Source organism: Mauremys reevesii, linkage group 2, assembly GCF_016161935.1.
Source record: "Mauremys reevesii isolate NIE-2019 linkage group 2, ASM1616193v1, whole genome shotgun sequence".
Lineage (NCBI taxonomy): Eukaryota > Metazoa > Chordata > Testudines > Geoemydidae > Mauremys > Mauremys reevesii.
Window position 1 is genome coordinate 19,112,960 of NC_052624.1, and position 18,392 is coordinate 19,131,351.

Here is an 18,392-nt window from a genome sequence, read left to right on the forward strand (position 1 = left end):
TTCCTGCCTCTGCTCCAGCAATCCCCAATCCAGGTGCTGAGAGACAACACCACAGCTACGCGGTATGTCAGCCATTAAGGAGGAGCCAGGTCATCTCCACTCTGTTAGGAGCCCGTTCCACTCTGTATTTGTCACCAGATCACACTGATGACCCTGCATTTTCCAGGAGTTCAAAACTTACTAACGGATCACCTCAGCAGACAGTTCTCAGACATCCATGAGAGGACGATCAAGAACCCAGTGTTGCAGAGCATCTTTTGCAAGTGAGGATGCCCCTTAATACACCTATTTGCCACAGACCAGAACAAGAAATTCCAAGTGTTCTGCACCAGAGGGTGCTCTAGACCAAACACATTAGTGCCTTTCATATCCTGTTAATCTGTGACAGATATATGTCCTCACATCAGACCCCAGGATACGAAGGGTCCAGTGTAGTCTGAAGTAGGATGCTGGACTGATGATCAGGATAGCTCCGATGGGCCAGGCAGGTCTGATGTTCATATCTGGTGGATTTTTTATTATACTTCCCTATTGTGTTGGCTGCTCTGCCCAACAGTCTCACAGAACAATGGTTGGATCCTACGCCCAGACTTGTCATTGTTACGTATGACATTGTATGACATTGTTACGTAAGCAGTTCAGCTGAAGTTCAGAAAAAATTCTGCTCCAAAGCAAGAAGGTCTCAGCTAGACTGACATATATCAAAGTGGAAGAGAGAGTTTTTATTCATGGCCCCCGGTTTGAAGCCCCCAGTCTTCAGACTTCAGTATAGTATTAGCAAGGTTGATGGATTCCCCCTTTGAGCCTTTAGCAAGCAGTTCCCTATCCCATTATCAATGAAGGCTGCCTTTTCAGTAGCCAGTACATCAGCTTGAAGGGTAGGGGAGATGCATGTCCCCTGATAGTTTTTATAAGGCTAGGCTTAGGGTTAGGTATCATCCCAAGTTCCTGCCAAAAGTTTGTTTCTGAGTTCCATATTAAACTAATTTATTTATCTCCCAGTTTTGGTTGGGCTGTTCTGTAGTCATTGGTTAAACAGAATTCCTAATACCCGCCTCCAAACAGACAACTACTTGTTAGTCATCAGGAGTGGAATCCATGTGGACAATCACTCAAAGAAGAAAGAATAGTTACTTATCTTTTGGTAACAGTGTTTTTTTCGAATTGTGTTGTCCACATGAATTCCATGATTTCCCCACTGCTCCAAAGTCTTACTCCTCTGAATTGGAGAAGGAACTGTGGGCACCCATTCTGCCTCTTATGCCCTTGACTGGGGTTAGGCTCAAAGACATCTAGGACACAGGCACGGCCCTAATGAACACTGCTTGCTACAATAATCCAATCTCACGTGCATACCCATATTTGAATCTGCATGGACAGTACATCTCAAAGAAGAAGTATGGTAAGTAACCATTCTTTACTGGGCACACAGATTGCTTGTGAAATACTTAGTACCTTTTTATGGAAGACTTTACTGAAATGCAATGTGTTATTATTTGATGAAAGCCTAAACTTATTTTATTTGACAAATATGTCTGGTAAGTATAGCCTAAAATCAGACTGATCTGTTCATTGAAATAGTAAATTCATTATATAGCATGTTTTATAGGCAGATTGCTTTAAAAACAATCTTAAATCCATTTAAAATGGAATCTGATTCCATCAGGTATATTTTGTAATAAAATATGTACATCCTGTTGAAGCAGCTATCTCAAAAGCAAGCTGGATCTTTTGAAGATGGGCATCTGCATTTCCTTAACTGTTCCCTGTTTCTTATAGCTTCCTGTAAGGACACTTTCTGCCAAAGTTGCAGGACCTTTAGAAAGGTTATTTGACAGAGTATAATACTTTCAGAAAGGCTTAGGGATGGAATATTAAAGGCATTCTCTATATACCATTAATATTCCAACACTGCATGTGGCAACATTTTGATTCTGAGGAGAGTGCATGAGTTCAAGGTCAGAGAGATTGACTTGTGCTGTTCATTATAACCAATTATTGTGTGACAAATGAGTTTGAGATCAGGCTGAAAATTCTGTAAGAAAAATCAATAGTTCTAATCAGGGCCTTTCAGGTCATTTACCACCCTACCTTTTGTTAGTTTGTCAGAAAAGAGAAAGATAAAACCTGTGTGACAGTGGATTGCCTCTGTATTGTTACTTTCCATTTGAAACATATTTTGATATCTTGAATTATATTAATAGTTTAATTGGTTTCAGAAACTTCTACAAGAGTTCCAATTTATAAGACTTCATTTTTAGTATTTTGATAAGATTTCCAAACTAGCAATATAGTGGCCTCCCCCTCCCCCCAGATGTAGTATATCTAATTCCTAAAACAGATTCAAGCTGCTTGTCTCTAATGAATAGCAAATCTTACTGGAAGATATGTCACTAATAGTTTTAGCACAATGTTGGGGTAATTTCAAAATATCTTTTCAGAGTCATGCCATTATGACATCTTGTAAAATAATAACTTCATGTTAGCTTTGACTAAACTGGACATATTTCACTATTTCAGTAAATGCCTTTCCTTTCCTTTTTGTAGTTTCCTGATGAAGATGAAGAAACCAGATTATACCGCTTGAAGATAGAAGAACAGAAACGCCTAAGAGAAGAAATTCTGAAACAGAAGGAGCTGAGACGGCAGCAGCAGGCAGGTGCTAGAAAGAGAGAGTTACTTGAAAGACTTGCACAACAGCAGCAACAGCCTCCTATACAACAATCTTTCACACAGCAGGAAGAGGAATCATCAGAGTTTCCCACCAACGGAAATCCATTTATAGTCCATCCTGGTGCACAGGCCAGGCAAAATGTGAAAAATAGACTTCTTGTTAAAAAGCAAGACATGGTAGTTGCAAATATTCAGCCCAAACCCACAGATTTCATGCAAGATGAGGCTAATATGCATTTTCAAGGACAGCAAGTGAAAACAGTGAAGCCTTTGAGACAGACTAGAACAATACCACAAAGTCAGCTTCAGCCATCGCCAAAAGTATTACAAACAAAACCTGCAGCAACTACAGCATCACTCACCCCAGGACAGACTGCTAGGGTGGCATCAATACAAGGAAGGCCTCAGGAACTGAAACCTGGTGTGAAAAGGACTGTCATGCAACGGGCAAACACTGGTAGTGGAGATGGGCCCCATGTCGGCACCAAAGTGAGGGTGATTAAGTTGTCAGGAGGGGTAAGTTTCCAAGGCTCATCTATTTTTGTGTTGTTTTGTCATGGTCTGTTTTTGTGTGTTCTATCCAATGCAATTCTAAAATAGGAAAAGAACCTATTTTGAAAAGAAAACAGCAAATTCAACAGAACTAATAATCCATATTTCAGAAGATGATTTTCAGAGTTATAGACAAGAGTTATTTTTTAAAAAAACTTGTAGGAACAGAGGTTTGCTGTAATATATTGCACTGGAGTGGGGTTACCATTAAGTTTACATCACTTTTTCCTGAATAATATCTACTCATTTTGGGTGCTTGTAACTTGCACCTAAAAATTCTTCACCTGTGAATCTTTGCATAGAGCAGCAGTTCTCAAACTTTAGCACCCCGATGACCCCCATTTTGATTTAAAATTTTTGCAGACCCTTAAATCCCCCACTCAGTCATAGAATATCAGGGTTGTAAGGGACCTCAGGAGATCATCTAGTCCAACCCCCTGCTCAAAGCAGGACCAATCCCTAACTAATCCCCAAATGGCCACCTCAAGGATTGAACTCTCAACCCTGGGTTTAGCAGGCCAATGCTCAAACCACTGAGCTATCCCTCCCCCCAAGTCCTAGCCCTTTCCTCCCTCCCCCACTCCAACCCCTCCCCCCAAGGCCCCATCCCTACTCCACCCTTGCCCCTCCTCTTCCCCACCTCTTTCTGCCCTGTCCCCTGAGCACACCCTGCCCCTCCCCCTCCCCCTCCCTCCCAGCGCCTCCCTCTCCTTCCCAGCGGCTCCTGCACTCCACTGAACAGCTGTTCCACAGCCTGCAGGAGGCACTGGGAGGGAGGGGGAGGAGATTATCAGCCGGGCCAGCCATGACTTGCAGACCCCCTGGAGTACCCTCGCAGACCCCAATTTAAGAAACCCTGGCACAGAGCATTTCGGTCCAGAAATGCTTTGATGTATGGGAGAAAAGAATTTGTGTGGCTATTTTTAAGTTTGAGGGGCTACCTCACCCCCCCCCCCCAAAGAAAAAAAAGACATATGCCCTATCTATCATGCAGTTGAAACCAAACTAGCAGCCAGTCATGTTTAAGCATGGCTGGAGCTAGCATAGTTGTCTGAACAGTGTGGGCAACCCTTTTTTCTTTGAGAACCACATTGCAAAACTGTGATATAAACAGAATTTGGGAGAGGAAATTTTGTACTAGGGACTAGATTGAAAATGCCACCATTTCACTTTTGTGTCAAAATCAGATGTATTTATCTTCTGACAAAGGGGTCCATTGTCTGCATTGGCCCCTGAGCACTGGTGGTATCCTTGTAGCATTGTATATTCACAATGTTTTTCTGTATTCATCCAGCAAATATCTGTATCGGTAGTTTTCAATCTTTTTCATTTGCGGACCCCTAAAAAATTTTGAATGGAGGTGCAGCGGACCCCTTTGGAAATCTTAGACATAGTCTGCAGACCCCCAGGTGTCCACGGATTACAGAATGAAAACCACTGATCTACTTTAAATTTGATTTTCTATTATTGAAAAAAATAAGAGTGCAGAATAAGATGAAAATGCAGAGGGTCTAACTACAGGGTTTTCCGAGAGACATCTGGCCCTTGCTTTGCCTTGTGCAAAAATATTTAAATATAAAAATCTTTCTGTGCTGTGGTACCTTTTAGGAGAGGGGCAATCTGAAAGAAATCTATACACTAATTGAGGAAACCACTAGAACTGCACTGAGCGACAAGCAGGTGGACATATTGAGTGTGTTAGCAGAGGTTGAACAGGACCTCAGTTACAGAAGTTGTTTCTCACTCTTCTCTCGAAATCTGATTTTGTTAAATAATAGAATTTAGCAAATAAGTAGCTCAAAATGTAGTCTTAAGTGCTCAGATTCCTTGGTAATGAGCACAGTAAACATATGCAAAGGGAGACAGATATCACTCTTGGTGTTGTTAAAAGGGAAGAGGAAATTAAAATGCTAGAGAGACTAAAGTATTAAAGGTGACTACTTTTCATTAGGATTTTATTACATTACAAATTTAAAAAGGTTTCAAATTGTGTAGTTACACAGTGACTGTAAAGGTCCTCTTAACATTTTTTTAAAGAAATATATTAGCATAATGGAAAATATGATTAATGAGGATCTGGTTAGAGTGGAGGATGACTTTCTTCAGACATTAGTAGTAACTTTAGTCCAGTAGATTGAGTAAATACCAGAAGTTGTAGGTGATCCCTTCTGTTGGACTAAATAAAAATATAATCATGCTTTCAGGAATCCCATTGGCCTGCAAGTAGTGTGACTGGCTTATTTTATTCTTGGTAATTCAACAAAAGCAATCAGGCCCCAACTTTTCTTTTTATCTGGCAAAACAAAACATCAAGCTGCAACCCAAGCCACCAGTGCATAGGTCTCTAGGGTAAATGATTCAGTGCCCAATGTAGCAAGTGTCATGAAACAATTTTTTTTCCCTTAATGTTCTCTTTTTCCAGCAAACCATGAGTGACTTATTTTTTTTTTTTTTACCAATTATACACTATGGTTGCTTGCCATCAGATTTAGCCACATTAAATACATGTATCATTCCTGCTGCATTGTATGCTATGTAGACTTGCTCTTGTCCCCTGAAAATTCAGTTCATAGCTGCAGGATCATCAGCATAGAACAGGCTGTCTATGCATGGTGGTATGAAGCTGCTTTTCCTTGCCACCATGGAATATTTTGTTTTCTTTCAAACTATAGAAAAATAAAAGCAAGTGTTACCATTAGCTTTTTAACTCTGATCAAGATGGTTAATTAATTTTTTAATAGTATGTCAGAAAGCCGAATCTATATTACTTTGTTCTATGTGCCACACAGACAAAATGGAAAATCTCAGCAATAGGGGGGCAATCTGCCCTATTTTGATGCTCAGTATATTAAAAAAGATTAACAAGTTTATGAGAGGCCTGCAGACTATAAGGATCTCAGATCCTGTTTATAACTCTGTTTTTTAGCACTGCAGCATACAGCAGTTATTGCCAGACCTTTGAGACGCCCAGGTACTGTTTTTTTTTTTTTTAAAAGAACATTTACTCCATAATCTTTCTTCCTCAGTCTAAATTAGGTTTGCATGACTTCCCTGCTGTCAGCCACCCCAGAATATGCTTTGGCTCCTTTTATCTGTAAGCAGTGACTTGATTCTGCAGTATAGCAGCCTCTCTGCTGCTGTCAAAACTACAGATCATTTATACCCATTTCCCTTTCTCTTTAACTTTTTGTGCAGATGAAGTCTTTAATGTCCATGGAATGGTGAGATTGATACTGGTTAGGCACTGTGCAGGCTACTCTACCCAGCTGTGCCAGTGTATGTCAGTACACACTTGAAAAGTCCTCTCTTTCAGCAGACTGGCAATAGTACTGAATAATGTAAAGTAAACAGTTATCTAACAGGGAATGGACTGAGATCATGCTCATACCACCTTTTATCTGTACCGGTTTTGCTTTGCACAGGAGCTGTTGGCAAAAACTGTCTGCTCATTAGACTGCTTGCTGATACCGTGGTGGGTAGAACAGTTATCAAAGTGGCATTATATGCTAATGATGGGTTTTATTTAATCTCAAAGCAGCTGTGCCAAATTTGATTTCCCTTGTTAAGAAAGTTGTCAGTTTTCTTGGTTCAAAATTACGTTCAGAGAACAGTAACTCCTGCTGTTGAGTAAGAGTACACCCCAGTGTGAGTCTTTATTTTGTGTGCAGCAAGTCCTTTACGTAACTAGGTGTTAGGGTAGTAGCTAGAGTATCAGACTCCAGGTATGCAATATCCCCATATCTCCGAATAAAATAAGATGACCCATCAAAGTGGCTATGACTATACTTCGCACTCATGGGACGAATAGTCTTTTAAAGAAGATTTCATGAAATTGCAATATTTACCTATTAAATATCCTCAAAAAAGATACTTGCTGTCCAGTGTCTGACACAGTAGATCAGGGGTGGGCAAACTTTTTGGCCTGAGGGCCACATTTGAGTGGAGAAATTGTATGCAGGGCCATGAATGTAGGGCTGGGGCAGGGGGTTGTGGTGTGGGAGGGAGTGCGGGTTATGGGAGGGGGTGCAGTGTGCAGGAAGGGGCTCAGGACAAGGGTTGGGGTACAGGACAGGTGTGGGGTGCAGGAAGGGGCTCAGGGCAGGGAGTTGGGGTGTGGGGTGCAGGGGGGTTCAGTGTGCAGGTGGGGGCTCGGTGCAGGAGGGGGCTCGGTGCAGGGGGTTGGGGTGCAGGAAGGATGTGGCAGGGGGCTCAGCAGGGAGTTGAGGCTCAGGGTAGGAGTTTAGGGTGCAGGACGGGGTGCAGAGTGCGGGAGAGGGCTCAGCGGGGGTTTTTGGTGCAGGAGGGGGCTCAGGGCAGGGGGTAGGGGTGCGGGAGGGGGTGTGGAGTACGGGAGGGGACTCAGGGCAGGGGGTTGGGGTACCGGAGGGGTGCAGCAGGGGGCTCAGGACAGGGGATTGGAGGTGTAGAGATGTGCAGCAGAGGGTTCAAGGCAGGAGGTTAGGGGCTCAGGGCAGGGGGTTGGGGTGTGGGGTGCAGGAGGGGTTCGGGGTGCGGGGCCCTGCACCGCTTACCTTGAGTGGCTCCGGGGTAGCAGTGGGGCTAAGGCAGGCGCTCCCTGCCTGCCCTGGCCCCACGCCGCTCCCAGAAGTGTCCAGCATAGCCAGCAGTGGCTCCTGGGGGTGGGGTGGGGTGGGGTAGGCGGCTCCGCTGTGTGCTGCCCTCACCTGTGGGTACCACCCCTGAAGCTCCCATTGTCCACGATTCCCCGCTCCTGGGCAATGGGAGCTGTGGGGGGCAGTGCCTGCATGCGAGGGCAGCACACGGAGCCCTCTCCTAGGGGCATGGTGCCGGCCACTTCTCGGAGCAGCGTGGGGCCAGGGCAGGCAGGGAGCCTGCCTTATCCCCGCTGCGCCCCAGGGCTGGCAATCCCACAGGCCGGATCGAAAGCCCTGAGGGGCCGGATCCGGCCCTCAGGCCATAGTTTGCCCTCTCCTGCAGTAAATGCTCCAGTATGTGCCTGGCAAGCCTCAAGAAAAAGAAAGCAGAAGATGAACACTTCCTGTATGTTAGACACTGCAATGTATTGCATGCCCTATCAGGGACTAGTCGTGTGATGCAAGGGGTTAATGCTAGGATTTAGCCTTATTTATTCCATGTCATACCTGTCATTTTTACCAGAATCCTAGTTCCTCAAACATTTTAAGGCCAACCCTTCCTTTCGTGCCTCTAGATGAGCAAGGAGGAATGCCTCTGTGAGTGGCTTTCTATTTTGATTATTCCCTTTCAGTCTTGGTAGTCCAAATATGCTTGGCAAGTTTAGTCAGTCTGATCTTTAGGACTTGAAGAGACAGTGGGATCAAGTGTTCAGCGGATATATTTGATATCAGGGCTTTGCTTTTTTGCAGAGCTACAACACCTCTGTTGGCATAGCTTATCTAGCTTCTGTCTTACTTTGTTGCATATCTTCAGGACATCACTTCACTGTGTCTTGGATACACAAGATCAGCATATTATTATCATGCTGTCCATGAGAAAAAGTCTTAGATTTGTCTGGCTCAATCAGAGGCCTGATCTCAATACTAGATAAAGAACACAATAGGATTCAGACAGGATAAGATCTTGAAATGGTACTTGTTGGGAGGAAATACGGTAATAAATGGATATTTGTAGGCAGGCATAGTAGATACTTCAAAAAATATCTAGTGCAGTTGAAATCTGTAAATCCAATATCATAGAGCAGGAATGATCCTGGTCATGAGGGAGCAGGTTTTGTACCCAGCGTTAGCCCTATATGTCTTAAGTGTTAAAAGGTTATACAAACTCGGCATGTTAGACATGTCCATTGATTGGTCTGAAGTTCTGTTGGCATTGCATGATGTTTTTAAATCATTGTTGTACCACTCAGTCATCTTATTTTATTATTGGGTGATCTCTCCCTAGCCAAAGACTGGTCTTCCTTGCTCAAAGTGATATGTCTCAGCCTCTGTGGCCCGAAAATGCTGAATCTTATGCTGGACCAAGAATACACCACTCTTTGTCTGTGTGGGCCTTTTGTATAAGTACCTATGTTCTGTTTGGATTAAAAGTGAAGTCTTAGATTTTCATGAGTTACAGCAACTACTGCCCGACACTGCATCTGAAAAGCGTGACCGAAATAGCTGACCAACTATTTTGGTTGGAAATTCAGTCTGTAAGGATATATTCTTGGGTTGTATAAAAAAGATTGAAGAGGGGAGCTAAAGGACAGATAGCTTTGCTTAATTTAGGATAACGGTCAAGGAGGGAGGTAGTTGAACACTGAATTCTAAAAAATGGGAAAAAATGTTCTTGGTTTAGACAATCCTGTTGGATGATGTAAATTTATCTACTAAGATTTGCTTGATGATTGTATTTGTTTTGCTTTTATGTGTATTGTTCATTACAGCCAATAAAAATTGTTTAAATAATTTAAATTTCTATAGCGCCTTTCGTCCAAAGACATCAGAAAAGCTTATACAAACGTTAATTAAAGTCTCCAACACTTATGTGGCAAGAAGTATATAGGGAGCTTTCAACCCATATCTGAAATGCAGCTCTGAGGTGTGGAACATCAGAACATTAGCAGAGTTCAGTAACGTTATTTTCACGGTGGGAGGATGGCATCAGCATCAGTACTCATCCCCCACCATCTGAAATAATGGTCTTGGGCACAAGTAAGGTCAGTGTCCATATCTTGTTAGGTGTGCAGGCAAAAACTTACTGTAGGCCAGCATTTTATATTGTGTCTTAATGCCTCTTTTTCACACTTACAACTCAGCACGAAAAGAGTGACACCCAAGAAGCTGCACTAATCTAAACATCAAGGAGATTAAAACTCAGTCAAAGGTGATGGGTGGACAGACTTCCAGTATCTGTAACATTTCAGTCTAGCAATATTTCTCAAATTAGAATGTTCCCTACTGAAAAACTCACCAAAATTCTTGCTCTGTAAAAGTACAGTCTAAAGGCACAGGTTGGCGCAAAATATTAAAAACTATATAGGTGCTATTGGGGCATAGATTGATATGGTTTGCTGAGGTGGAATAAGTCATGATTTTCAGAAATCTTTTAGAGAGGGGGGTACACCTTTTATTGGGGTGGTACGAAAGGAGACATGAATTCACACAGGGGCAAAGGAGCAGTTAATGGGAGGGCAGTGCAGGAGGAGACCAGGGTATAAAGGTAGGTGAGGTCAAGAGCAAGAGAAGAACTAAATGGCACTTTAAGAGAGGCTAGCAATCAAATCCTGACTAAAAGGAATCCATGTTTAACGGGTTAAATTAGAATCTAATTTCACTGCAAATAACTTAGAGTATATGCAAAATAAAATGCTTCCTCTTATCAATCTGAGAACAGACCTTTAAAATTTAGTCAAAATTTCAATATACAATTGTAAGACTAGGCTTTTCATTGAATACTGTAAAAGCAAATTCCATCATTCCCTTAAAATTGTAATAGAAAGTCTTCTGCAGTTTAATTTTGGAATTGTATACTGTAAAACAGTCTCTCATGGTGGGCCTGATGTACATTATTGCAACATCAAGTAGTAGTTGGATTTCAATGAGAGGAAATGATAGAGGATGACATGACAGTGTAAGTAAAAATGTCGCTAATAGAAATCTTATTTTAAAGTGAAAATTGGTCAACATGGGATTATTGGAGTGGGAAAGGATGCAGATTTGTCCCATTTAAATTTAGTGACTCCAAGAGCAGTGAAATGCTTTGATATAAAATGTTCAAAGTTTAAGAAATTAGAGGAGCTAGCCACTAATACAGGTATGCCTCGCGTCTAGAAGACACTCAAACGCAAATGGAGAACTAAATAACTGAATACCATCAGTGCCATGGAAAACATAATGCTAGAAGCTTGGGGCAGGACCTTGCAAGAGTTGAACAAACAGATTTGTGTGGCCATAGCAGAGTGGTACGCACTGGGTTCCTGTTTTGGCTTGGTAAAGAAATTGTCAGTCTGCAGGGATTTGTTCATCTAAGCATCTCTAAGGCTGCAAGATCCATGTGGCTGAAGAGGACTACATTAATGCAAACTAGGGAAACTTTTATTTCAAGCGCACAGCATCCCCATGGGGGAATTACAGTGCAGCACTTGAATGCACACTGCTGTTCATACCGCTCATTGTCCAAACTATGGAGCAGTGTAGATCAAGCTCAAAATGACTTTACCGTGAGGTGAGACATTTATCTGAGTCTCTTTCAGAGAGACAGCTCTCAAATTAACAAGCATTGACTTTTCTTCCAAGGTTCTAGGTAGTCCTACTTATGGATGAATACCACAATCTGTTGAAGAGCCAACCAGAGTTATTGATTGTGGGTATAAAGTGAGGGGCACTTTCCTCCAGGAAAGTGGGGGCACAGTCAACAGTTTCTAGAAATGAGCATCCTGTAAGTTTTACTGTTCTTTATTTAAAAGGAAAAAGTACGAGGTGAGAATCCAACACCAATTTCATGTGCATCAACAGTCAGAGGTACTTGCTGTTGACATGTAATATATATGTGGCTCCCCAGCTTTTAATGTAGGCAAAAAGAAACCTTCAACTAAGCCAGGAATTTTAAGTTACAGGAAACTTGAACTAGAAAAATTAGGAATGAACTTGCCAACCTGGAAACTCCAGTCAGTTCAGAACATAGCAGCTTGTTTGCTCAGCAGCACAGTCCAACAAAAGCACATCATCCCAGTATTCTCTCTTCACTGGCTTTCTGTTGAATGCTGGTTCAAGTTTAAGATTTTGGTTTTCATGTTGAAAGTCCTACGTTAGGATAGCCTCAAATATCAGTGGGACTGTTTCACTCTGTAAAGTAATGACCACAGTGACATTTCCACTAGTGTAGTGTCAAGATTGCAAGGAGGAGGCAGAGTTGCTTTTCCTAACGGAAAAGATCAGAATGACACATCTGGGCATGTTCAGAACCTATTCTGACCTATCCACTCCTGAAAAGCGCACCAAAATCATGTTTTGAAACAAAACAAGCATCTTACAGAAAGGGGGAAAGTGAAAGGTTAATTTTGTTGTGCTCACTTTAATGGTGTAAGAACATAACAGTCATACACAATGGTCCATCTAGTCCAGTATCCTGTCTTCCGACAGTGGCTGGTTCCAGATGCTTCAGAGGGAATGAACAGAACTGGACAATTGAGTGATCCATCCCCTGTTGTCTAGTCCCAGCTTCTGGCAGTTGGAGGTTTAGGGATACTCAGGGCATAGAGTTGTGTCCATGACCATCTTGCGTCCATAGGGTTGTGTCCTTGATCTATCCTCCATGAATTTATCTAATTCTTTTTTTGAACCTAGTTATAATTTTGTCCTTCACAGTGGCCCTTGGCAATGAGTTCCACAGGTTGACTGTTCACCGTGGGAAGAAGTACTTCCTTTTGTTTTGTTTTAAACCTGCTGAATATTAATTTTGGTGCTCAGATATCTCAATGGTGGGTGTGCTTTAAGAATCAAGATAAAAAAGCTGACTCACTTAGAGGGAGAAAGAACTACTTATAGAGGTTTTCCAATAGAAAAGCCTGACATGGAGATTTTCTTTGAAAGACGTACTGCACGACTGGAGAAACAAAATAGTGACCAACTTCTATGGTCTGGTAACCCCTAGCATTTTGAATGGATGTTCTACCCCCAAAACAGGAATTTTCCTTGACAAACCCCTTGTCTCCATCCAAAAAGGTATGTCCCAATAGCAGATATGCATACTACACACCATCCGAAGAAGTGGGTATTCACCCACGAAAGCTCATGCTGCAAAACGTCTATTAGTCTATAAGGTGCCACAGGATTCTTTGTTGCTACTACACACCATGTATTCTATGAAATATGTATTATGGGGCTTTCTTTACCTCTGCTAAAATAATAATGCCCGGTGTACTTGCTCTGAAATGATCTTTTTCTATTGCTTAAAACAGTGCATTGTTTTTGGTGGAAGGAGGTAGATTTTAAAATAGAGACACTGTAACTCAGTGAAGGCTATGTACATAGATAGCAAGTCTCAAACTTAGTTGATTTTACTGTATCTTTGCAGTTATATTTACATTTTATTGGGGAATTTCCCATACAACACTCAATAACTCAGAGGTTGAGTCTACCCTAGTAAAGTAAGTAGCGATAATTCACCATTTGTGCAGTTACTACAGTCAATAGTAATGGCTAAAGCTGTAGCATAGATAATGCTTGTTTCCTTTTACCGCTGTTGTCTAACCCTGTCTATGCTATAGCCTGTGCAGTTATGAACAACAACATACAAATTTCCAAGCAAGGAAATTTTCAGCCCACTTTTGAAGGAGGCATGCAGGGTATTCAGTACATCATTGCTCACTGAATGCCTGTCTGTAGTTTGACTGAAACACGTTTCCTTTTGTACTGAGCTGGAAAGGGAATGTGGTTATATTTTTCTTTCTACGTCGTTTTGTATGGTATTATCTCTTTGTGTATATTTGTTCTGAGTAAGCTAGCTTCATGATCAAAATTTTAAGAATCAAAAGGGGAAAAATATACATTTCCTCAAACATCCGCTTTAATGCTCTGATAAGAGTTAGAAAAGGTCAGTTCCGTCAATATAAATGGAGACTGCTTGATTGGTCGCCCAGTTATTTGATTTCAGTGATACTTAATCTAACCTTGTGTCTGCCAGGCATATACTTTTCTTTTTGTGAGAGAGTAAATAGTTAGAACTTAGATAGTTAATTTCTGTCTTAGATTGCTCATCAGTACTGAATTTCTCTTTTAAGTAGAGATGGCTATGATCCAATATGGGTGGAGGGAGCAAAGTCGGAATTGTATTCAATCAATGTATTGGTGCTGTTCTTTCATTTAAAAAGTAATGACCAGCATCAGACATGTCCCAGTCAGGGAGAACACTGAACTTGAGTCTGAAGACCTGTGGTGGTTCTGCCACTGACTTGTGTGATATTTGGTAATTATGCCTTATGCCTAGCTTCCCAATCTTTAGAATGGGAAACATATTTGCCATCTTTGTACAGTACTTTCAGTATCTATAGATAAAAAGTGCTACATAAGAGTTTCTTTTTGTCCGACACCTATTGTTCTGCTAATACTGTTGATAAATGTCCTGAACTATTGATTAGCTGTTTTCCTTACATTTTAGCGTAGATATCAGTGGTTTTGCTTTGTTTTTGCAGTGTTTATTTTTGTGTATCACACTGCTGTGTTAGCATCACAGTGTGGACTTTAGTCTTTTTTACTAGAACCCTTTGTAGTATCAGTTTAAAATCTATTTCCACGCACAGACCTATATACTGTAGATATATGAAAAATATAGTGACTATCTTCTGCCATTGAACGAGGATGACTTTAATGATCTAATAGGTATTTTCTCTCAACTGCTGTGATCTATAAAGTGACTTTTTTCTGGAAATACTGACTTTTAAACTGCATATGGAGTATTTAGTTTTCCCCCCAAGGAAAATCAATTACAAAGACCATTTGGAGCTTTGAGGTTTTCGGGGTAAGATTTAAGACTTCATCTTTTGCCACATGCTCTGTTTGAATTATGGTGTATGTTAAACAAATAGGCCCACAGAATGAGGTGAGCATATTAGAACCTCTTTTGTTGTTGTTGCCTCTGTTTTTATGCATGTAATACTTAAAGTAAATAAACTTGGGTTGATTTGTGAAGTGCTTTTGCAGCATGCACGTCCATTTACTGATGGGTGATTTTTGAATTAGCTTTTTAAAGATTACATGGATAGACACAGCATTGTAGTAGTTAATAGAAACCTGTGCAGTGAGGTCTATGGGCTGTAAGATCAGTAACAGTGCCGGTGACAGTGAAGTATGGCCTTATCGAAAGGAGAATGCATAAGAGGCTGCCCTGGGACACTACACCACTGTCCTTCTGTGTATCATGACAATGTTATCTGTCCTCTCAGTACGGAGTATCAAATGTCTGTCATGAGTATAGAAATTAATTTAATGTCACCTGAAGACATGCAATTAATCTTTTAGAGGTTTTCATAATACCTTTACAGAAAGAGTTGCCAGTTTGGCGGATTTGGATTTTGGGGTTTAGCAGAAGATAAGGAAAATTAATTTTTCATCAGGGTTAATACAAGCTAGCAGGGCCACAAAGGCTGAGAAAAATGGTTGGGGAATTTGTCAAGTGTTGTCACTCTAGAATAATGCTGCTTAACGTCTGATAGGTGTAATCAAGAGTTGAGATTTCTATAGAGAGGGATTAATCAATTTGCTCACTACAGAATGCAAGTTGGTGATATCGCTCCTTCATGGGGTTTAAGAATGAAAATAAGATTTGATCTGTCAAATTGCAAGAAGCGTTGACAGTATCAATAGGCATTTTTATCAGTACATTTTTTTAAAGCATTTGTTATAAATAAATTTGTCCTGCTAATGTTGGTGGCAAACAAACTTCATCTGTATTGTAAAACTGTCATAACATCCCTGATAGAGTACAATGCCTTAGCTTACTAAATTCAGGCACCCTTCTTAAAAAAAACCAAAAACTCCCTTTATAGAACTCATTTTTATATTCAATTAAGACAGGATGACTTAAATTTCTGAAGATGCAAAGAATTGATAAAATAAACAACTGAAATATTATATAGCAACCATTTTGAAATGTGGTCATAATCTGTATCTGACAAATCTGTTTTAAAATCACTGGCCTTCATGAATGAAACGATTTCTGTTCATTGCACTGTCTTAGAATACTTTGCAAATATGTTCTTTAGCATTCGAAGTTTGAAAAAAATATTCATAATATAGACCAAATCCACTTGCTCATTCCTTTTGAGTTTTCATTTTTAAATTATATTCAGTATTTAGAACTAGTAGGGTTTTTATGTCAGGTGGCTTTTAAGAGCAGATTTTCTTTGGCAAATAACCAGTTTCCCTTACGTTCCAAAGACTTTCAGGTGAACAGATAGAACTGCTTTTGTCATGACTGCCGTTTAAACCCAGTTTTTAGGGTTTTGACCAGAAATGTTCACGCCTGACTGTAAGTTAGCAATTGGGGAACAAGCCTTAGATAAAACTTGATGATTCATATTGTGAAGGGGAAAAATGGTTTGTGCTTTAGAGTTTAAGGGGCAGCCAGTATCTCAAGAAAATATTTTTTCATTATTGGTATTTAGACAAAGGGTGAAATTCTCCCCTGGGCGGAAGCCGTTCACCACTGAAATCATCCCAATTAAGTCCTCAGTATAGGTTTTAAGTGGATTTGTGGTCCACAGCCATGTGTTGGCTGTGTGGATGGGGTAAATTTCACCTGAAGTGTCTATAATAGAGTAAATGAATGATAGACGTCTCTTTGCAAGATCTGGTACTAAAATACATATCCCAAAAATCAAGTGTTTTTATGAACTTCTTAAAAATCAAAATAGATTTTGAGGACAAAAGTTAAAATGATGGGTGGGCCTGCTAACCCCTTTCTTTTACCCCGGGTGTTAAAAAACTTTTAATAAATCAAAAATAGGCTGGTGAAAAGGGTTAAAAAACCAGAAAATTTGTAAGAAGTTGTCAAATTTTTATTTTTGCGTCCAAGAAAAATCAGCAAGAATTAAGAGACTTAACAGTTATACTAGGATATACTAGAGACACTAGCATCTCAGGCTTACTCCTCTACAAGCTGTGGGCCTGATTCTTCAACAGCTCAACCACCTGCTCTGGCCCGGGCATCGCAGAATCTAGCATCAAGTAGAATTCAACACCACCACCCTCTTCTATCTACCATTTTACCATAAACCAGAGAACCTTTCCCGATTTTAATATGCAGATTAGAAGCTCCGCTACTGTATGTATTGTTTGCCCTCGAGATCCCACGTTAATGTTTCCCCTGAAAGGAGAATTGGAAGCCAGCATGTGTATTATGTTTTACATTTTCCTTTGTAGGTAGTATGCAAAAAATTGTTGAAGTTGATGCTGTATCCCCATCAGGGATAAGTGATCTGTTAGTTATTTTTGTAGCATTAAGTCCAAATGTTCTGACTCTGAAGTATGTGTAGTTGATGTATCACAGTGGGTCTCAAACTTTTTTACTGGCGACCCCTTTCACATTGAAAGCCTCTGAGTGCGACCTCCCCCAATAAGTTAAACACACTGTTTAATATCAGCAAAGAGTCTTGTGGCACCTTGTAGACCAGGGGTCGGCGACCTACAGCCGCGTGCCAAACATGGCAGGCGAGCCGATTTTGAGTGGCACGCAGCTGCCTGCCGCCGTCCCGGCCCCCAGCCTAACTCAGCCCCCTCCGCCCACCGCTCTTCCCTGCGGGGGCAGGAAGCAGAAGCTTGGTTCTGCGGCAGCCAAGCTTCCCTCTCTCCCGCTTCTTCCCCCAGAGTGGTTCTTTCCTGCCCCGCCCCCTCTCCTTCCCTGCGCCAACCAGTTGATGGCCCTTGCGAGGGGGTGGGGAGGAAGAACAGCAGCGTGCAGGCAGCTCCGTACAGGACGCAGAGAGAGGTAGGGACGGGGCCTGGGGGAAGGGGGTGGGACGGGGCACCTCCCTTCCAGCCCCCTGCCTTGAGCCGCTCAGGGCAGGGGGCTGGGAGCAACCCCACGAGCAGAGCACCCCAGCCCTCTGCCCTGACCCCCCCCCACTCAGCATTCTGCCCTGCAGTCCCCATACCCCCCAGCCCTCTGCCCTGACCCGCCCCCCCACAGCCTTCTGCCCTGCATCCCCACACCCCCATACCTCTGCCTTGACTCCCCCCACACACTCAGCTTTCTGCCCTGCACCCCCATACCCCAGCCCTCTGCCCTGACCCCACACACACTCAGCCTTCTGCCATGCACCCCATACCTCTGCCCTGACCCCACACTCAGCATTCTGCCCTGCAGTCGCCATACGCCGCAGCCCTCTTCCCTGACCCGCCCCCACACTGCCTTCTTCCCTGCATCCCCACACCCCCATACCTCTGCCTTGACCCCACACTCAGCCGTCTGCCCTGCACCCCCATACCCCAGCCCTCTGCCCTGCATCCCCCCACACTCAGCCCTCTGCCCTGACCCCTACACACTCAGCCTTCTTCTCTGCACCCCATACCTCTGCCCTGATCCCCCACCCACTCAGCATTCTGCCCTGCACCCCTAGACCCCCAGTATTCTGCCCGGCCCCACCCCAGCCCTCTGCCCTGACCCCACCCACACTCAGCATTCCGCTCTGACCCCACACACACTCAGCATTCTGCCCTTCACCTCCC

The 18,392-nt window shown here is 42.3% G+C and overlaps 1 protein-coding gene across 5 annotated transcripts in view; it reads left to right on the forward strand.

The window, feature by feature from the left end:
• The window catches only part of RBM33 (RNA binding motif protein 33), a 158,077-nt gene that overhangs the window by 99,994 nt on the left and 39,691 nt on the right, over positions 1–18,392 (forward strand). For 4 of the 5 annotated variants that reach the window (XM_039523249.1, XM_039523248.1, XM_039523251.1 and 1 more), the window contains exon 15: positions 2,548–3,189. In XM_039523249.1, coding sequence (XP_039379183.1) covers positions 2,548–3,189 — 642 coding nt within the window. Of the gene's footprint in view, positions 1–2,547; positions 3,190–9,126; positions 9,633–18,392 lie in introns of those variants that run through there. The other variant, XM_039523253.1, reaches the window with a different exon arrangement.